The sequence below is a fragment of the Microcaecilia unicolor genome, chromosome 5 (genome assembly GCF_901765095.1).
Source record: "Microcaecilia unicolor chromosome 5, aMicUni1.1, whole genome shotgun sequence".
NCBI classification, from domain to species: domain Eukaryota; kingdom Metazoa; phylum Chordata; class Amphibia; order Gymnophiona; family Siphonopidae; genus Microcaecilia; species Microcaecilia unicolor.
This window is the reverse complement of record NC_044035.1, coordinates 177,988,469-178,010,634: the sequence shown is the minus strand read 5'-3', so window position 1 is coordinate 178,010,634 and position 22,166 is coordinate 177,988,469. Positions and strand designations below refer to the sequence as shown.

Here is a 22,166-nt window from a genome sequence, read left to right as displayed (position 1 = left end):
CGAGGAGCGGCAGTGACAGGCAAAACCACCCCACACCGGAGACTAGGCAGAACAGGACTGGAACCCCGGACTGGGGTTGCAGCAGAGGCAAAACCAGCTGGAACAGGCAGGACTTAAGCAGAGCAGGTACCCTTAAACTTCACCTGCACTTGGCCACTTTTGACCAGGAGTTGAGCTCCTGGCTGCAGGTGGCCGGCAGGACTTACTGGGTAAGGCAGGACTGGATACCCACTAGGCTGAACCAGGACTGAGGGTCAGAGAGGAAAGGAACATACAAGGACAGCAGGGCACACAGGGAGGCTAGGCAGAAAACTAGACTAGGACTCTCAGACAGACAAGGGACAGATCTGAAAGCTGCAAGCAGCCACTGAAACAGGGAACAAACACTGGTAGACAAGAGACAGAACTGAAAGCTGCAAGCAGCCACTGAAACAGGGGAAAAACACAGACAACCTAGCACTAGACAAAGACATACAAACAAGAGCAAGACTGGGAAACAAGCAATACAGAACACAAGCAGTACAGGACACAAAGCTACACAAAGACTAAGCTAGAATCAGGCAAGAATACAAACTATAAACTGGACTGGGCAGAAGTGCAGCAAGCACCAACATACCAGGGCCTTAGATGATGCAAAGGCAAAGGCAGAGAGATTCCAAATGGCTAATAAGCCCAGCAGCAACTGAGGCTCTCAGCTGCAGCAATCACCCGGCTACTATGGGAGCTGTGCAGGGTCAAACAAGACAGACAAATCTGGCAGCCTGGAAGATCCGGACTGGACTGGGCTAAAGTCTGGAACGGGTGACAGCACACAGACAATCTAGTGCAGCCAGCACACAGAGACAGAGACAGTACTAACTCACAACGAACAGACAGAAGCCAGCTCAGAAGCTGACCACAGGAAATAAGGTGAGTCTGAGAGGGGTCACGGCCACAGACGTGACATAGGGTGCCCGGTTGGTGTCCTGGCATGTGAAGGGGACCAGTGCACTATGAATGCTGGCTCCTCCCACGACCAAAGGGCTTGCATTTGGTCGTTTTTGAGATGGGCATCCTTGGTTTCCATTATCGGTGAAAACTGAGGTCGACCATCTCTTAGGTCGACCTAAATGTTGAGATTTGGGCGTCCCCGACCATATTATTGAAATGAAAGATGGATGCACATCTTGTTTCGATAATACGGGATGCCCTGCCCCTTCGCGGGGACGTCCTCAGAGATGGGCACCTTTAGAGATGGGCGTCTCCATTCGAAAATGCCCCTCCACGTGTCTAAAGGAAAGCCTCAAAACAGCATCTCGATCCATCTCCAAGGCAAAAGACACCATGACAGTAGTTCTCTGGGTAACAACCTCTAAGGAGGACTCTAAAAAAGATGTCAAGTTCATACCTTCTCCTATTTCAGGTTGAGAAATTCCAACAGCAGATTTTATGTTACTTTGTAAGTATTGTACACGACCTATAGGAGGCAGTGAGTCACTTGGCATCCCTAAAATTTCAACCAAATATTTCTTTACCATATCTACAGGTGTTATCAAAGGAGACCTAGGAAAATTGGTTAGTCTCAAATTAAGTTTCCTAGATTGGTTCTCTAAATATTCCAATTGACGAAAGGTAAAAATTCTCTCCTTAACTGAGACTTGTCCCAAGTTTTCCAGTGTTTGTAATTTTTTCCCTAGTTGTTTCACTTCAGAAAACTATTGGGCAGTTGTCTGCACCTGAATAAGGACTGCTTCCGACAATACCTTAATTTCAGCTGTATTTTTAGAAGTCAATAATTGCAAAGAAGAGTGTAGAGTGAATGTCAAGTCCCAGAGTGACTCCATTGTCACTACGGCAGGTTTTACTAAAGTCCCCAAAGAAAGAACGGGGGGGGTGGGGTCTGTTGAGAATCTGGTTCAAGGTACTCACTACCTGGAGGCCGAGCTGCAGGACTTGTTTCCATGCCTTCTCCTCCTGGCTGTGGGGGGCTGCAAGCTGAACGGGGCTCAGGGAAACCACATCTACACTGCTGGCCAACTCAGAAGCATTGGCGCCGATAGCTGGGGAGGAAGCTTGTCTGGGTCCCGTCGTCAACCCTAACTGCTCCAGTGTCGGTTGCTGCAAAAGGTGGGTCCCGGTGGGGGTCGAGGGATAATCCCATACCTTTCCTCTCTTTTTCCCCATTTCGCGAGGGATTCAGAGATCTTCTACAGCAATAACTTGGAGCACGTCTGGGAGCGTATGGTGCTGAACTAAATACATTTCTGACTAGTTTTCTAGCTTTCAGAGGCAAAGCCTCCTTCCTCAGGTTGCTATGGTATACTGTCATACGAAAAGAGGTTGTGGCCAAAAATTTTAAGTTAGGCCAATAAAAAAGATATCACCTTATTTTCAGTTTTTGTTTTATTTATTACTTTGTAACGTGGCTATTGGAATATGTCAGTTTTTGAAATTTACATCCACTGTCTTTACATTTTTTCAAAGCAAAGGGAGGCATGTGTCACTGCTTCTCTTTCCCTAGTTGTTGCATTCTATACAGAGTCTTGCTTCTTGGGGGTTCAATTTAATTAGTGTGTACAAATTTCTATTTTTAGTTTGTGGTTATTTATTCTATACTTGTTGAGAGTCTGTTTGTGCTTTGCATGTGTAAAAGAGACAGAGTTTCTGTTAGCATTGAATGTGTAGCATTAATCCATACTAATCAGGTTTGTTTATTTATTTATGGCATTTATACCCCGCTCTTTCCCGCTCGATAGCAGGCTCAGTGCGACTTACAGGATGTGGTACAGAGTATCATAGAGATAACACAAAGTAAGGTACAAGGTGTGGTACAAAGTACCATAGAGATAACACAGAGTATGGTATGAAGTATCACAGAGATGATCCAGTTGGAAAGAGTAGGACAATAGGGAGGGATGTGTGGGAGAGGATTGGAGTATGGGTAGTGTGGTTTGAGTTTGAGAATTAAGTTGGGTTATTTGGGTAAGCTTGTCTGCAGAGGTAAGTTTTAAGCAGCTTTCGGAATGGTAGGTGTTCATTGGTTGTTCGGATGTGTCGAGGTATTGCATTCCAGAGTTGGCTGCCTATAACGGAGAAGTTGGATGCATAGTAGGTTTTGTATTTGAGGCCTTTGCAATTGGGAAGATGGAGATTGAGATAAGTACGAGAAGATTTGGACCCGTTCCTGGCTGGAAGATCAATCAAGTTGTTCATGTAGCTTGGAGATTCGCCATGGAGGATCTTGTGGATCATTGTGTGGGCTTTGAAGTTTATGCGTTCCTTGATAGGAAGCCAGTGAAGTTTTACACGAAGTGGTGTTGCACTTTCAAATCGTGGTTTGCCAAAGATGAGTCTGGCTGCTGTGTTTTGAGCGGTTTGGAGTTTTTTTCATGATTTGGGCTTTGCAACCGATGAATATACTGTTGCAGTAGTCGGCATGGGTGAGTACTGTGGATTGTACTAGTGCTCACTACAGTGTTTACAGTGCTGCCTGTTCCTAGGTAGGCTCTGATTGTGTAGCATCTTAAAGTTAGTGCTGTTATAATACGGTAGAATTGCTTTATAGGCTCTGAGTGACTTTTGTAGGATTTTGTATGAGTGGCGTAGCCAGAGAGCCAATTTTGGTTGGACCTGAACTTAAAGTGGGTGAGCACAAAATTTTCACTCAGCCTCTGCCCTCCCCCCACTCTCCACCCATTCCCCAGCATCTCCCAACTCAAAACATAACTACTTTATCTAATGAGGATACCCAAAATCTGTCAGCTGAAGACTTCCTGCTTATTAGGTGTATCATTTGTTTTATGCTAACATTGTATTATATCTCTACTATTTGAATTCCTGTGCTGTTACATGTGTATATTTTTTTATACTGTTTCATGGTAGTTCTGTTATTAGGTTTTGTACCAAACCCCAGCCTTGGCTGACCTCTAGAATCCGCTACCTACATTCTTGTGCCCGCTCAGCCGAACGCCTTTGGCTGAAATCCTGTGCCCATGTTGACTTCATACATTTCAAATTCTTGCTGACCTCCTTCCAGTCTGCTCTTTTACTTGCCAATCAGGACTATTATATCCAGATGACAAATTCTCTTGGCTCAAACCCTCGACGTCTCTTTGCCACACTGAACTCTCTCCTCAAAGTGCCTTCACCTCCAACTCCCCCTTCACTTTCCCTCCAGACTCTGGCTGAGTACTTTCATGATAAGATTCACAAGATTAAACTTGAATTCTTAACCAGGTCACCTCCACCTCTCCTTCCCTTAGTCAATTCTCTCAACCCTCCTGCCTCCCTTCTCTGAAATCACTGAAGAGGAAACTACACATATTCTTTCCTCCTCGAAACTAACTACCTGTTACTCTGATCCTATTCCCACCCATCTACTTAACACGATCTTTCCTACTGTCATCCCTTTTATCTGTCATATCCTCAATCTTTCATTTTCCACTGCGACTGTTCCTGATGCCTTCAAACATGCCGTAGTCATACCACTCCTTAAAAAACCTTCATTGGACCCTACCTGTCCTTCCAAATATCGCCCCATCTCCCTCCTCCCTTTCCTATCCAAGATACCTGAACGTGCTGCTCACTGCCGTTGCCTTGACTTTCTTTCATCTCAAGCTATTCTTGAACCACTTCAATCTGGCTTTTGCCCCCTTCATTCAACTGAAACAGTGCTTCCTAAAGTCTCCAATGATCTGTTCCTGGCCAGATTCAAAGGTCTCTATTCTATCCTCATCCTTCTCGATCTATCTGCTGCTTTTGACACTGTTGATCACAACCTACTCCTTGAGATGCTGTCCTCACCTGGATTTCAGGGCTCTGTTCTTTCCTGGTTTTCTTCTTATCTCTCCCAGCGTACCTTTAGTGTATACTCTAATGGATCCTCCTCTACTTCTATCCCACTGTCAGTTGGTGTACCTCAGGGATCTGTCCTGGGACCTCTTCTTTTCGCCATCTATACTTCTTCCCTTGGTACTCTGATCTCATCCCATGGTTTTCAGTATCATCTTTACGCTGATGACTCCCAGATCTACCTCTCCACACCAGAAATCTCAGCAGGAATCCATGCCAAAGTATCAGCCTGCCTGTCTGACATTGCTGCCTGGATATCTCAGCGCCATCTGAAACTAAACATGACCAAGACTGAGCTTCTCATCTTTCCCCCTAAACCAACCTCTCCTCCTCCCCCATTCTCTATTTCTGTGGAGAACACTCTCATCCTTCCTGTGTCATCAGCTCGTAAACTTGGGGTCAACTTTGACTCCTCCCTCTCCTTCTCTGCACATATTCAGCAGACTGCTAAAACCTGTCGTTTGTTTCCCTATAATATCACCAAAATTCGCCCTTTCCTTTCTGAGCACACTACCAGAACCCTCATCCACACTCTTATCACCTCTTGCTTAGACTATTGCAACTTGCTTCTCACAGGTCTCCCACTTAGCCATCTCTCTCCTCTTCAATCTGTTCAAAATTCTGCTGCACGACTAATATTCCGCCAGTGTCGCTATGTTCATATTAGCCCTCTCCTCAAGTCACTTCACTGGCTTCCTATTCGTTTCCGCATACAGTTCAAACTCTTCTTATTGACTTATAAGTGCATTCACTCTGCAGCTCCTCAGTACCTCACCACTCTCATCTCTCCCTACATTCCTCCCCGGGAACTCCGGGTAAATCTCTCTTATCTGCACCCTTCTCCTCCACCGCTAACTCCAGACTCCGTTCCTTTTATCTTGCTGCACCATATGCCTGGAATAGACTTCCTTAGCCGGTACGTCAAGCTCCATCTCTGGCCGTCTTCAAATCTAAGCTAAAAGCCCACAATGCTGCTTTTAACTCTTAACCCTTATTCACTTGTTCAGAACCCTTATTTTATCATCCTCACTTTAATATTCCCTTATCTCTTGTTTGTCCTGTTTGTCTGTCCTAATTAGATTGTAAGCTCTGTCAAGCAGGGACTGTCTCTTCATGTTCAAGTGTACAGTGCTAAGTACCTCTAGTAGCGCTATAGAAATGATAAGTAGTAGTACTGTTTTCAAATTTACCTCATTTATTGTATTTATGTTTATACTTGGCTATTTTACTATTGTTAAGCTGTTAACAAAATTGTTATATGTTAAACTGTACCTGCTGTACATCACCTTGAGTGAATCTCTTCATAAAGGCAATTAATAAAGCCCAATAAATAAATAAATATATGTGCACTTAAACAAGCATATATGCCATCATGCCACCTTTAGCGCTATTTTGCAAATGCCTGTTTAACTTACATAGCATATATCTGCAAAGGGGACATTCACTGGCACAAAGCATGGATGGGGCTCAGAATACTGTAAAGTTATGTGGCTATTTGCAGCACTTAAGTGCTAACACTTACACCAGCTCTATGTCCAGCTTAAATGTCCACACCTAAATGTTAAGCACATATCAGCCAATATTTAAAATTAATAAACTGGCAAGGAATGGCTCCTGGACGGTTAAATAGCATTAAGCCAGCTAAGTGCTAATTTTCAGTGCGAGATAGCCGGCTATCTGGGCTGAATATTACCGCTTAGCGGATAGACCGGACACTGGCTATGTCATGCCAATATTCATTTGCTGACCATCTGAGTTTAGCGGCCAGATAGACACGCGTAAATAGCAAGTCTACCTTTGGTCGCTATAACTTAGCCAGACAGCTGATGAATATTGGCTTAACCAGCTATGTTTTTATCAACCAAAAAACCCCCAGAGGTTCAATGCTGTTCGCCAGATATAGCCCCAGCATTGAATTTCCATGTTCGTCACCAACCGCAAGAGTTAGCTGGGCTCCCTCCTGCAGTCAGCCCCATAGATACCCGGTTACACCAGTAGGTGCTTACTTTCCTATATAAAACAGATGCCTAATTGTACGTGCCCTGTTATAGAATTTTCCCTATATGGCATAGTGCTGAAGCAGTTAGAGTGGATTTTGGCATCACTATTCACATACAGCCTTTGAAAACTCTGGGTTAAGGATTTACACATTTACTGGCAACCAGTACACACATAGCTCTTTTTAAATATCGAGCCATGTGAAAACTGCTTCCACGGCTTTTCCAATGTTCAATCAATACGGAAAAGGAAGTAGAGGTCACCCACATGAAGTGCACAATTTTCCTTTTCAGATGACAATCCTATTTTGTGTACTTTAAAAATGCTCATCATACACCCAGGGCTCATTCCTATTTGGTTCAACTTTCATGGCTGAAGTCAAGAGGCATGGCTTACAAAAGTGGGTTTTGTGTAACTTGGGGACATCCACGTACCTCATGATGAAGTCATGCTCATCGATGTCCTTTCCATAGCCAGAGCCTTGCAGGTTCCCAGAATTCCCCACCACAGCACAGCGCCAACACTTCTTAGGGTCTCGGCGTCCATAAGGGTTCTTATCTGGCACAATCTGGAAAACCTTCTCCAAGGCCTCATGGGTATTTTGAGTCTTGAATTGTGGCTGCAGCATCTGTAGAAGAAAGTGATGGAGAAGCTGGAGAAGTGTCTGCATGCTAAAACATTGAGGCATGGAATTCAACGTCAGCATGTGTACTACTACAAAATACACGGTCCCTTTAAATTGTGTTGACATGGGGCAATTTGAAGAAATGGATTGGGTGAAGAGATGTGATCTTTAATACTGTAGAACATAAAGCTTAGAGAAAATGGAAACTTACTGGACTATATCTAGCAAGCAGTGATCAGTGTTTCTTTAAATGATGACCTCTGCCAGCTAATTTAGACCCGGATATTAGTGCTGGACCCTATCCAGGCACTAAATATCTGGGTCTGCAGCAGTGCACAAAAATTATGCAAGTATGGCATACTCGCATAGCTAAACAGCCAAAGTTAGGACTGTCTTTCATGTGATCCTAAATGCAAATTAGCTGTATGTGCACCATCACTGAATATCACCAGTGCCCACATAATTCCTGGCCCAGACCATCTTGGCACTAAATGGCAAGTGCCATGGCAGTCACACTGGATTTTCACACTGCAGGGTTAGTACCGGTGAAAATCCAAGGATGGCTTGCTTACCATGATTTAACTGGGCCAGAGCCTCTCCTGCCTGGTTAAATCATTCTGAATATTGACCCTCCCTTAATTATTTTTCAATTAGGGGGTTTGAACGTCATGTTTTGGCCAGTGTCCAAACAGTTTCATGTTCTTAAAGGGACTGGGTGGCAGGAATGAACCCCTCATGCAAGTTCTCAGTTTCAAGCAAAAGGCCAAGAAGGAATCACCCTCGGCTTACCATTCAGACCTTACCTTTCAATAGAGTAAAAATGAATAGCAAATAAAGACAGCAAGGCCCATTTTCAGTCAGTTTTCTCTAAGTACTGCCATTACAACCCCTACCGATTGCCCAGTTTGCCCTTCCTTCCCCTCATCTGAAGTGTTTTCATACTAGAAAAATGTGGATATGAACCAGTTAGTGCCCCTGCCTCTCACCTCTGTATGAAGGCGCTGCACGGGCAAGAAGACCATCAGATCGCTGACTGTAGTCTTCAGGACGTCTCTCTCCTTCGTCTTCCCTGACCTGGGCCCGCCCCCGTCTGACATAGGTTTCTTATGTCGGACGGGGGCGGGGCCAGGTCAGAGAAGGAGAGAGACGTCCTGAAGACTGCAGCGATCTGATGGTCTTCTTGCCCATGCAGCGCCTTCATACAGAGGTGAGAGGCGCTGCACGGGCTGGTAATGCAGGGGGGGGCCCGGTGGAGGGGGGAGTGGCGGCGATGACCTCAGGGGGGTGGCGGGGGTGGAGGGAGGCGGAGCTGTGTGGAGAAAAAGTTTAGAGACAGGAAGGGAGGGGGGCCAGGGCTCCTAAAGCTTTGAGTTTTGTTTTGTGTTTTTATTTAATGCTGGGGGAGGAAGCGGGGAGCAGCAGCGGCGACCACGGGTGGGGGGGGGGGGCAAGGCCGTCCATAAAGGATGCTCCTGACGAGCGCCTTTGCCCCCTCCCAATCCACGTGTTTGTGGGTTGTTTTTTTTAACGTTTGTGGCATGCGCAGAGCAGCTAGCATAACGCTTGGCTGCTCTGCGCATGCTTTAGGGGCCGATTACCGACGGGGATTCCACCAGATTGATGCATTGTACTTTACAATACCGCACCGAACATGTGCGACTTGTTTTTTTGCTGCATTGTTTGTTTTTTAAAATTCGGTAACAGCTTTTACGTTTTTGCTTTTTTTACGTTTGGTTGATGCATCTGGGCCTAAGAGAGGCATAACAGCCCTGCCTGCTGAATCCCTAACCCAGGGCTCTGGACTGAAGTGTTTGTCATTAACTTGAAAAATAAAAGAATATTTTAAAGTATCCACTGGTGGCAATTTGTGGAGATCTGTCTATTTGTGGGAGGCGGCATCCTCCCCCCACATACTGGAACAGCGGGCCCGTTTACAACATTTTATAACTAATTGAAATTTAGGCAAAATAATGGAACTAGTATCATCTCTACATAATTTGGAATTGTTAATGCTCACACCATATACAATGTTTCAGTTCAACATTTCATTTGAAAAAAGATCTCCCATCCATGCAATAACCAGGTCAAACAGCTCAACCTGTAAGATCTCATGAGATCCAAGCCCCAGATGATATGCCTATGCTTAAACTGAAATGCTAAACAGAAAATTATGCAACCACATGCACTGAAGAGTCTCATTGTCCCCTGCTCAGGGAGAAGGATGAAAAATAAAAGGGGAGGGGAGAGAAATGAGGAAAGGATAAAGTAACAATGAAAAGATCTGCAAATGAAAACACAAATATAGAATTTTAAAAAACAGCCAGCAGGGGCATAGCTACCATTGAGCAAGACCAACAAAATGCCCAGGGTCGCTCAATTGTAGGGGCTGCCTGTTTCTAAACCTAAGGCCTACCAAGTTTCCTCCCCCTCCCCACCAGAGGTCCAGTAGCTCACCCTTCCCTGCCCATGATCTGGCATCTCTCTCTCTTTCTCTCAGTCCCAACCCCCACACCCAACCCACATATCTTACCTACATATTGCTAAAGTTGCTGACAGCGACAGGGCATCACACTGCTGCCTCTGGCCTGCCATGGAGCTTTTCCTCCGACAAGTCCCCCCCCCCCTATGCAACTTCCTGCTTCTGAATGGGTGGGCCGCATCAGAGGAAAGGCTCCAGCGCAGGCCTCAGCCAGTGGGTGTGAAGCTCTGTCGCTACTGGTGACCTTTAGCGATTTCAAGGTAGAAGCTGAGGGAGGGGGGCTAAGAAAAAGATTGAGATACTGGATCGTGGGCATGGAAGGAGTAGAGTGGAAAAAGAGTAGATGCTGGACCACAGGGAGGGGAGGAATAAATGCTGGGCCAATGGGCAGAGGGAAGGGGGAGGGAAAGATGGAGGGAATAAAGAGTAAGAAGTGTTGGACCCAGGGGTAAAAGGGAGGAAAGGAGAAATGCTAGACAACGGATGAGAGGAAAGTGAGAGGGAGAAATACTGGAGATGGACTGGGGGAGGGAGGTGCAGGAGGAAAAAGAGAGAGATGCAGGACCACTATTAAGGTTGCCAAATAGATCCAGATTCACCCAACAGGGTTGATCCAGTCCTGGGCTTACACTATTGCAGCAGGCACTTGTGGCTCTAATTTCCCCATTGGATTCCCTAAGAAAAGCAAGGATACAAGTCCCTGCATACACTGTCGGGCGAATCATGGATCTAGTTGGCAACCCCAACCACTATGCCAGGGGTCTCAAACTATTGTCCTACAGCTGCTACTGCTGCTGTCATGGGGGCTGGAGGTGGGAGAAGTGGGCTGTAGGCTGACATGGGTCCTGGGCAAGAGAAGGGGTTGAAGTTTGCTGATGGTGGTATAGCAGAAGGGTGCTCATACTAGGGCTGTGAAAAAGGTCTGATGCTAGAACTGGGAAAAGGCAGCTTGAAGCTAATAGGGGCTGGGGATGGGAGAAAGGGCAGATGTTAAAGGATATATGGAAGAGAAAAAGGTTCTAGTGCTGGGCATAGGAGACAACATTTGAAAATGATTGGCAGCTGCTAAACCCAATACATAAAGAGTTTGCTCAATATTGGGGGTGTTCTAGCACCGATCGAGCTGGCATCTATGGTGTTGGAGCTGCAAGAAGGGGGTTGCCACAAAGGTTAGGGCTGACAGGGAGGAAGGTGAGAGAAGCAGGTTGGGGCATGAAGATGGGTCTCATGCTGGGGCATTTAAACTTTTCCTTATCCTCCAATTCAGTGGGTAGTTTGATCCAGTAGCTCCAAGGAATCATGCTAAAGACCTTATTCCATTTTAATTTTGGTCAGGAAGCTAATTTGGGGTTTCTAGTAATATCTGAAATGAAGATCTAAGTGTGTGGGATGGTTCATATTGATGAATAATCCTCAATACAGTGCTTCCCAACCTTTTCTTTGACCAAGACACCCTTTGTAAGATCCATTTAGCAGTCAACACACTGCATTTATTGTATTTATTTATTAATTTGGTGTTTAAGCTAGCTCGCTTTAGAGGTAGTGTTAATTTTCCCACTTAATTACATTGTGTTGTATCTATAACTGTGCATTAATAACAAAACAATGTCATTGTGTTAGTTCTGATAACTGTAAATTGCCAATAGTTGTTGCTAAGACTGAAAACACCTGGACAAATATGAAAAGCAGAAGGCATAACCAAGGCTAACATGACAGCTGACTTTGCAAAGAATGGGAAAGATTTTCAATATGAGTTTAAATGATGGTTGACAAACACACTCGTAAGTCATTTCCACTGACAATAAACACCCTCTATGTTTCACACTAAGGTCCTCCCAAGGACTTTCACTAACCACACCCTCTCAAAAAGACATTACACGATGTGAAACCTGCAAGCAAGCCTTCTCCGGAGTAGCCCCCACACTCTGGAATGCACTACCTGAAAGGTTGTGCTTAAAACAAGACTATCTCTACTTCAGGAAGCAGGTGAAAGCTTGACTCTTCAACCAAGCCTTTAATGGAAGAAGTAACTAACTAATTAGTCTCACTCACAAACACAAGGAGTGACTCAGGCTGCATATACTGCAGCAGGACATGTTTATCCACTCCTACCCTAGCTGAGATAATATTTAACCATTTCTCTGACCTCATGTGCAACTTTCTTTAAATCAATCACCTTACTTTCTAACTCTTCCTACTTTCTTACCCTTCTATATGTTACATCTTTGCTTTACCCTTCGCTATCACCTATAATGCTCTATTACGTATTGTGTTGACATTGTAAATAGTATACCATACCATACTTTGTATTGTTTTTGAATATTTTTACTGCTGTAATTGTTTATTGTGTTATGATTGTGGTCAGAACCCCTCTAACTTACCTTTTTCCTGGGGGTCAGCTTCTTAGCTGGCTTCTGTTTCTTTTGTCTGTCCTTTCTGAGCTAGCTCTCTCTCTCTATGCTGGCAGCTTCCAGCAGCATGACTCTAATTGTTTCACTTTACTACAGCTGTGTGTGTGGACTGAGTTAGCTCTACCTCTCTTTGGGTGTACTGGCTTCAAGTGCTTCACGGTGCTGCATTGGTGTGGGTTGGGCCTCTCTGGGTTTCAGTGTGCTGTCTGCCTGGGTCTAGGGAGTGTGACATCATCAGGGAGGGCCTTGATAAGGAAGTGGTGTTCTTCCCTTCGGAGCCTTTGCAACATTTGCTTTAGGTAGGGTGGTGCAGTGTGCACTTCTGACTTTGTGTCTAGTTTCCCTGCTTGCTTTTGCTAAGGTCAGTGTTAGTGCAGAGTGCATTTGTGACTTGTACGTGTTTAGCTCCCCTGCTTTCCCTGTTGTTACGGTGAGAAGCACTTCTGTTAGTGTAGTGCTGGAGTTTGGTACTTAGAGCACCCTTGTTAGTTTAGTGCTTAGGAAGCACCTTTGTTGTTTGTGTATTTGGCTTTCCTGCTTGTTCCCTTGTGGCTTCCCTGCTCCCCTGTTAGTTTCTGTTAGAAGCACTTCTGTGGGTTTAGTGCTTGGTTAGTTTAGTGCTGTGGGGCACAGCTGTAGGTTGGTGCTTAGGAAGCACCTTTGCTAGTTCTTGTGTTTTTCTTCCTTGCTTTTCCCTTGTGGCTTCCCTGCACTCCTGTTAGTGTAGGGCGTAGGGGCACCCCTGTTAGTTTCTGTTAGGAGCACTGCTGTTAGTGTAGGGCTTAGGAGCTCTTCTGTTGGTGTCGGGCTTAGGAACACTTTTTGCCAGTTTAGGATTTAGGAGCACTTCAGTTTCAAGCTTGTTCTAGTCCTGGTCCCTGTGTCATCTGGTTTCCGGTAAGTCCTGCCGAGCACTCGAACCCAGGGGCTCAACCCTTGGGGGGCAGTGGCTAAGTGCAGGTGAAGCTGTACGGACCAGTCCAGTGTGCTCTGGTCCAGTGTGTGTTCCAGTCCAGTGTGTTCCAGTCCTGTGTCCTCCAGTGCGGGGGATTCCAGTCCATGTGTTCTGGCTCGCTGGGCAGTGCCTGCAGTCCCTGCCGGTGTGCTTGCCCAGTGTTGGTTGGTGGGCTTTGCCTGCTGCTGTCGCTCCTCGGCAGCAGCCCAAGGGCTCACGTTTGCTCCAGAGCCTGGCCCCGCAGGCTCTGAACCTGAGAACCTGACATATTGCTTATGTTTGATCTATTCTTACTGTACACTGTAAATAAATCCTAATAAATAAATACATAATAAATAAAAAATATTGCAACTTGTCTTCTAAATATGACAAATGATCAATTACAATGTCATGCAACACAATTGCAGCTGGAGAAAGCACAGTGGACCGCAAGAAATGGTATGAAGGAACTCAATTTATTAAGGACCCAACATGGGCTGTGTTTTGGCAATATGCCTGTGTCGGGTCAGCTCTGGTATGTGTTTCCAACATATAAATGAATATGTTAAAATGATCCAGCATGTACACACTCTGTGCTCAATGCAGCAGATCAGCATGGCTCTATCACTGTCTAAAAAACACTGCTCATCCATGCAACTACATTAGTAGACTCGATGCACCAAAATACTTTCAGCAGTAGGCGTCAACCATGGATATAAAGATTACTTATCTTTCCAGCTGTCTTTATCCGTGCCTCTGAGCACCCCTCTAGGGATAGGTTTACACCAAGCCCCCAGAGTACCTCTTTATGTTTGAATTTGTTTATTAATTTACAAAGTAAACATGGTAGAAAACATTTTGCAGTACAGAAAAAAGAAAAGAAAAATTTTTATAACAAACTCTTCGGTGCGAAGTAAAACAGTACAGTGCAAAGGCAAAGGGCCTTATCTCTGATGGCCCCATACCTATATCTCCGGCAGCTAGAAAGGCCACTAAATAAGCAGTTCTTGCTGCTGATCTTTACTGCTATTCTCAAACGGACCGGTGTAACCGCCGGATGCCTTGCTTAAGAGAAAACTGTCATACAGAATTAGGTGTCTATTAGTACCCCCGGCACACCGGTCTATAATGCTGAGATTTAGATCAGATCAAGTTTACATCACTTTCCAGAGTAGAGAAAACATTGTCACACACCCCTCCTACGCCATGGTACTGCACTCCTAGGTTTATATACTTTAAGCTTAACATACTTCAATTCACCCTTCCCTCCCTCTCCCACCCCCCACCCTCCCCACCCATTCCCAGATAAGTACATTTATAACGGGAGTAACCGCATTTGGTTCCGACACACCCTGTGGAAGCTAGCCAAAGTTAACGAGCAGACTTCTCCCACGGGGGCTTAGCATCTGTAAGTAAGGAGACCAAATTTGAAGAAAGCGCTGTCGACGTTTAACTGAGGTTTTAGACTCTCGAGCTTCCCAAGAGGCCAGGAGATGAACCTGGTTCCTCCAATGCCAATAGGCAGGTGCCTCCGGGGAAGTCCAGTACTGCATAATGCATTTACGAGCCACCAAACACAGCTTCCTTCCTAGAAGGATCGCCGGTGCTTTATTAGGAGCAAATGACCCGGGCTGGTCAATCAAAAATTGCCTCTCAGTACCCTGGACCCTGACACCCAGCCGCACCAAAAGGCCACGGACACGTTGCCAAAATGTCCGAACCTTAGGACATTTCCAAAGAGCATGGTAAAACGTGCCCGGACCTTCATCACATTTAGAACAGGTATCACTCTCTGACCTCCGCATGCGGGCCAGCTGTACTTTGGTCATGTATCCCCGTAATATAACTCTGTACCCACATTCTCTCAGACTTTCGTCTGTAACTAATTGTCTAATCCCTTTCAAGGAAGCCACTATATCCCAGGATGCCAGTGAAGTCCCCAGGTCCTGTTCCCATTTAGTTTTAGTTTTCTCATACTGTTGTATCGGCCTCTTACGGGCCAAGGCCCCATATAGATCGGATATCGCGTGTCTTTCTGTCGCCAGATCCCTAAAAAACTCCTGTATCTTGTCCCCCAAGCGACCTCTCAAAGCTTCCTGAGGCATTGCCTGTACATAATGCTGAATTTGTAAATAAGCAAAATGATTTCCCCAATCAGACCCTATCTTCTGTTTTAAGACTGCGAATGGCATTAGACCCCCCCTCTCCAAAAGCAGATGTTCCATCTTTTTAATACCTCGCTGTCCCCAGCTCTTAAATATTGGGTTGCCCATTCCCGCTTCAAATGCTGCATTCCCCACAATCGGAATTTGGTCTGAAATATTTGGATGTCCCCCCAATTGTCCAGCCCACCACTGCCATGTTAACCGAAGGGGATTAAGCAATACACTTTTCCTAAAATGTGGGGGTATGTTATTTCGGGGTAGGTGGAGTAGTGCAATCATATCATGTGGTGCTAGGCAAGGCTGTTCTAAATGTGTAGGCGTGTAGTACTGTGTTAAGTCAAGCCAGTCTCTCACATGTCGTAGCAGGCATGCCTGATTATATAGGAACAGATCTGGGAACCCTATGCCCCCTTGTTTCCAGCCTCCCACCAGCAAGCCCTGCTGCAGCTTTGCTTTCTTACCGGCCCAACAAAATTGGCCGCACAAACGATTTACATGCTTTAGATCTATCTTTGTTAGACGTATGGGCAAGGTCTGTAGGGCATATAGCCAGCGTGGGAAAACCACCATCTGTATCAAATGAATCCTGCCCATTAAAGACAGTGGTAAACCCCTCCAAGAGTCCAATTTGTCTCTAGTGTAATCTAAGAGGGCCTTAATGTTTAACCGATGTAGTTCTGTTGTTTGCATTGTAAGTCGAATTCCAAGGTATTTAAACGAATGATTTGCCCAACGCAAAGGAAACTCGTCCCCCCAATCCTCTACGCCTACAGTTGGGGATGCCAGCGCCTCAGACTTATCCAAGTTGATCTTGAAGCCTGAGTAATCTCCATACTCCTGAAACGTCTCCAGCAGCGTCCCTAAAGACTCCTTCGGGGAGGTCAAGTGAACCAGAAGGTCGTCTGCGAAAGCTGCAATTTTAAATGTCTGTGTGCCCATGCTCACTCCTTTAATCAAGGGATTTTCCATAATGTCACGAATGAGGGGGTCTAGCACCAATACAAAAAGGAGGGGAGATAGGGGACAGCCTTGCCTAGTTCCTCTCCTAATAGGAAAACTCGTCGAAGCTACCCCATTAACCCATATCGAGGCGCTTGGGTTTGCGTATAAGGTTTGAACTGCCTCAATAAATCTGCCGGAAAAGCCATAGCTTTCCAATGTGTCAAAAAGAAATGTCCAATGTACCTTATCAAAGGCCTTTTCGGCATCAAAGCTGACTAGCAGAGACGCCAAGCCCTTGCGTTCCCCATATTCTAGTGATGCTAAGATCGCCCTCAGATTTTTACTTACAGCTCGACCCCCCACAAAGCCCACTTGGCTCTCATGTACCAGACGGGGCAGTATTCTAGCCAATCTATTTGCCAAAATTTTTGCCATCAACTTAGTGTCATAGTTCAACAGAGATATGGGTCGGTATGATGTTGGCTCCAATGTGTCCCTCCCTGGTTTAGGTAATACTATGATTTGTGCTCTGTTCAGGTCGGACGGCATAGCTTTCTGATCTATCATTTGATTTAAAAATTTGGATAAATCCGGAATAATAACCTCCCCCATCATTTTATAAAATTCAGCCCTTAGCCCGTCCGGTCCTGGGGCCTTTAACAAAGGGCTCTGTGTGATGACCATATTCACCTCATCTTCCGTAAATGGTTGATTCAATTGTTCTCGCTCTCGTTGGGTAAGCTTAGGGAGATTAAGGTTACTTAAGTACATCTGGCTCACTAGACCCTCTTCCTCTGGGGGGGCATAAAGATTTTTATAGAAGGTCTGAAAAATATTACAGATATCCCTGTCTGCGGTTTTAAAACCTCCTCCCGTCCCTCGAAGGGCTAAAATATGTTTAGCTCCCCCTTTTTGTTTAAGAAGCTTGGCCAGCAATTTGCCTGCTTTGTTACCGTGCTTATAAAGCATGTATCTATAATATATGTGAGATTTACGTGCTCGCCTATGTAAAAGTTCATTCAGTGCTGATTGTAAATCCAGCACCTGCTGTTTGGCATCTGCCGTATGGGTATCCCCAAACCTCATCCTCGCACGACAAAGCTGTTTACTCAGTCGCAGTATCTGCCTATCCCTGGTAATCCGGACATAATGCACATGGCTGATAATTTCCCCCCGAAGCACAGCTTTTGCGGCTTCCCAAAATAAAACCGGGTCATTCTGATGTTCATGATTCTGTGTCGTGTATTCCACCCAGCTGGCCTGCAAACGCCCTTTTAGTATGGGGTCTGTATAGAACTCTATGGGGAATTGCCACCTACTGTCTCTTCGAACCTGGCCACGTGGCTTCCACTCCATATGAACCCATGCATGATCAGATATCACATATGGCCCTATCTCTGCCTTTGCAATTTCCCCAAACATCTGGCTGGAAACCAGAATATAGTCAATACGCGACTGTGTCGAATGAGCCCGTGACATATGCGTGTAGTCCCTCAAACCCGGATGGAGTATCCTCCAGACATCTGTCAGGTCTAATAACTGGCTCATCTTCAATAGACCTCTATTATTATAATATGTCGCGGAATTGCCCGGTACTGATTTGTCTAGTGAGGGATCCCAAACTGCATTGAAATCACCCCCTATTATAAGTTCAGTGTGTGGCTGCTTAAGAAGGAAGTTGATTATCGTTTGGAAAAATTTTTTGTCGTAGTTGTTAGGGGCATAAATGTTACCAATAAGCACTTTTTGCTTACCTACCGTGGCCTCTAATACAGAGTACCTCTTTAAAAAAAAAACAAACAGCTTAGTTCCCATCTTTGCCTGGCTGTCTGGGCAGCACCTGACTCTCCAGGGCAAGCTTCTCCTCATTTCTCCCTTCAACTGGAATTTGCTTCACATCTGCGCTTTTGAATCCCTCTCTTTTGATGCAACACAATTGCACCAGGATCAGCTTGGACTGTGCGAGTCTAATCAGACAATAATGTTACAAAGTCACTGTTTAAGTGTTCAGTAAGAAAGAACTGGCTTAGCTCATCATGCAACTCATCCACCTGTGACAGAATTTTGTCTTTTCATAACCATTTTAGTTCAGTATGCATTTATAATGCTCTGATCCCATATTCTCGCACAGTTTCTCCTGCCTCAAGGAAACTCACTCAGATAAGACTTTTGTGCTGGCTTTCTTCCAGGAATTTCCTACTCTAAAACTGTGCTTTTGGTTATCTCTTTTGTCTGCCCTTGTCTTTGCACTTAAATCTTTCCTAAAAAGAGAAAACAAGGGTTTTAAACTGCTCTGCAAATATTGTGATTTTGACTGTGTGTGACCTGATTGTTTTCAAACTGCTTTATTGATATCTGCAAATCTGGAAAACTAGATTTCGGATTTCAAAACTGCCAGATAGTATTAAAACTCTCTTTCCTTGACTGTAATTGTACTAAACTCCTTCCCAACCCCATCCTCATCCCACCTGGCTTTCTGCAGACAATCTAAAACGATTAGGAGGGGCTAGTTTCTGTTCAGAGCTGGGCAACTTCAAGGGCCTCACTTGTCTCCTGCCTCAAGGAAACTCACACAGATAAGACTTTTGTGCTGGCTTTCTTCCAGGAATTTCCTACTCTAAAACTGTGCTTTTGGACATTTCTGGTGCATTTTGTAACCTTGTCTTCCCCTTATCCTAACCAGCTGTGTAGATAAGTGGCTTAATACAATTCTAGAGATAGGTTTTACAACAAACACAATCCACACGTTTTACATTTTAACCCCCCACCCTGCCCCTCATCCCACCCACCCCAAGACTTCCACTTCCTAAATAGCTTTCCTACATACACTACTTATCACAAATTAACTCCACCCAAATACAAATCTCTCTGCCTGTGTGGCTTAAGAGTAAAGTAAATCTTGCATACTCTTAACCCCATCATAGCATACCTATTCATACCAAATACATCAGCATGACTCTTATTCTCTGTAATAATTGTGGTGCTTTAGTTTCAAGGCCAATCATCTGGACACTAAAAGCTTGTCCTATATGTCATCAGCTCGCTAGTTTAAAAAAGGAGCTTAGTAAACTAAATGTACCACCTGTTCCTCTGATCCCATTCCCACCCACCTTCTTAATGCCATCTCTCCTACTCTTATTCCTTTTATCTGTCACATTCTCAACCTCTCACTTTCCACTGCGACTGTCCCTGCTGCCTTTAAACATGCTGTGGTCACACCTCTCCTTAAGAAGCCTTCACTTGACCCTACTTGTCCCTCTAATTACCGACCCATCTCCCTCCTTCCTTTTCTCTCCAAATTACTTGAGCGTGCTGTTCACCGCCGCTGCCTTGATTTTCTCTCCTCACATGCTATTCTTGCCCCATTACAATCTGGTTTTCGCCCTCTCCACTCAACCGAAACTGCGCTTACTAAAGTCTCCAATGACCTATTACTGGCTAAATCCAGAGGTCAATATTCCATCCTCATTCTTCTTGATCTTTCCGCTGCTTTTGACACTGTCGATCACAGCATACTTCTTTATACCCTGTCCTCACTTGGATTCCAGGGCTCTGTCCTTTCCTGGTTCTCTTCCTACCTCTCCCTCCGCACCTTTAGTGTTCACTCTGGTGGATCCTCTTCTACTTCTATCCCTCTGCCTGTCGGCGTACCTCAGGGTTCTGTTCTTGGTCCCCTCCTCTTTTCTATCTACACTTCTTCCCTTGGTTCATTAATCTCATCCCATGGCTTTTCCTACCATCTCTATGCTGATGATTCCCAAATCTACCTTTCTACCTTGCATCCAAACCAAAGTTTCAGCGTGCTTGTCTGACATTGCTGCCTGGATGTCTCAACACCACCTGAAATTAAATATGACCAAAACCGAGCTTCTCATTTTCCCCCCCCAAACCCACCTCCCCGCTCCCCCCGTTTTCTATTTCTGTTGATGGCTCTCTCATTCTCCCTGTCTCCTCAGCTCGAAACCTTGGGGTCATCTTTGACTCTTCTCTCTCCTTCTCTGCTCATATCCAGCAGACCGCCAAGACCTGTCGTTTCTTTCTTTACAACATCCGTAAAATCCGCCCCTTTCTTTCCGAGCACTCTACCAAAACCCTCATCCACACCCTTGTCACCTCTCGTCTAGACTACTGCAATCTGCTTCTTGCTGGCCTCCCACTTAATCACCTCTCCCCTCTCCAGTCGGTTCAAAACTCTGCTGCCCGTCTCATCTTCCGCCAGGGTCGCTTTACCTATACTACCCCTCTCCTCAAGACCCTTCACTGGCTCCCTATCCGTTTTCGCATCCTGTTCAAACTTCTTCTACTAACCTATAAATGTACTCACTCTGCTGCTCCCCAGTATCTCTCCACACTCGTCCTTCCCTACACCCCTTCCCGTGCACTCCGCTCCATGGATAAATACTTCTTATCTGTTCCCTTCTCCACTACTGCCAACTCCAGACTTCGCGCCTTCTGTCTCGCTGCACCCTACGCCTGGAATAAACTTCCTGAGCCCCTACGTCTTGCCCCATCCTTGGCCACCTTTAAATCTAGACTGAAAGCCCACCTCTTTAACATTGCTTTTGACTCGTAACCACTTGTAACCACTCGCCTCCACCTACCCTCCTCTCTTCCTTCTCGTTCACATTAATTGATTTGATTTGCTTACTTTATTTATTTTTTGTCTATTAGATTGTAAGCTCTTTGAGCAGGGACTGTCTTTCTTCTATGTTTGTGCAGCGCTGCGTATGCCTTGTAGCGCTATAGAAATGCTAAATAGTAGTAGTAGTAGTAGATACACTTAAAGCAGCTTCAAAGACTCCACAAAATCATACTGCTCAGAATCAAACCAAATTCACACCACTGCCTCAAAGGATAAAACCACCTAAAAATAGATGGTTCACAGTAGGCTCAGGCAGAGTTCGTTATGTGACACACAAGCATCCGCCCTCACAAGTGATGCCCCTACAGAATTCGTTTGCACCATTACAGCACTGTGATATTCCTGAAAATAGAACGGATGCAGAAGAAAAAGGAATGAAGGTGGAACAAAAAGATAGGAAGGTACCCAAAGGGTTAAGACACCCCCAAATCACTAAAACACATACCAGGAAATGTAGATGGAATGCAATGACCGCAAATGCTCACAGTCTAAGCAATAAATGACCTTCAAGCCCTGATGGTGGAGGCAGACTTAGACATTGTTGCAATCACGGAGACGTGGCTAAATGGTTCCCATGAATGGGATGCAAACATACCAGGCTATAATCTATTTAGGAAGGACAGAGAGGGTCGTAAAGGTGGAGGAGTAGCTCTGTATGTGAGAAATAATATCACAGCGACTGAAATGACAGGGACCTGGGGAAAAGAAGAAGCGATATGGATCACCTTAAAAAGAGATGATAGAACCTCAGTCCATGTGGGTGTTGTCTACAGACCCCCGACACAACTGGAAGAACTAGATAGGGATCTGATCGCGGATATTCAAAAGTTAGGGAAGAAGAGGGAGGTGCTGTTGCTGGGAGATTTCAATCTGCCGGATGTAGATTGGAAGGTTCCGTCGGCGAAATCGGAGAGAAGTAGACAGATCGTGGATGCTTTCCAAAGTGTTTTGCTCAGACAAATGGTGACGGAACCCATGAGGGAGGGAGCGACGCTGGATCTGGTGCTCACGAATGGGGATAGCGTGTCAAATGTCCGAGTGGGTGCCCACCTGGGCGGCAGTGACCATCAAACGGTTTGGTTTGATATGACTGCTGTAGTGGAGGGCAGCCACTCAAAACTCAAAGTCCTGGATTTCAAG

General features: G+C 45.3%; 1 protein-coding gene across 2 annotated transcripts in view; it reads right to left on the bottom strand.

Moving 5' to 3' along the window:
* Positions 1 to 22,166, bottom strand: part of ST3GAL2 (ST3 beta-galactoside alpha-2,3-sialyltransferase 2) — a 236,995-nt gene that overhangs the window by 76,526 nt on the left and 138,303 nt on the right. For both annotated transcript variants that reach the window (XM_030203613.1, XM_030203612.1), the window contains exon 3: positions 7,263 to 7,456. In XM_030203613.1, coding sequence (XP_030059473.1) covers positions 7,263 to 7,456 — 194 coding nt within the window. The remainder of the gene's footprint in view (positions 1 to 7,262; positions 7,457 to 22,166) is intronic.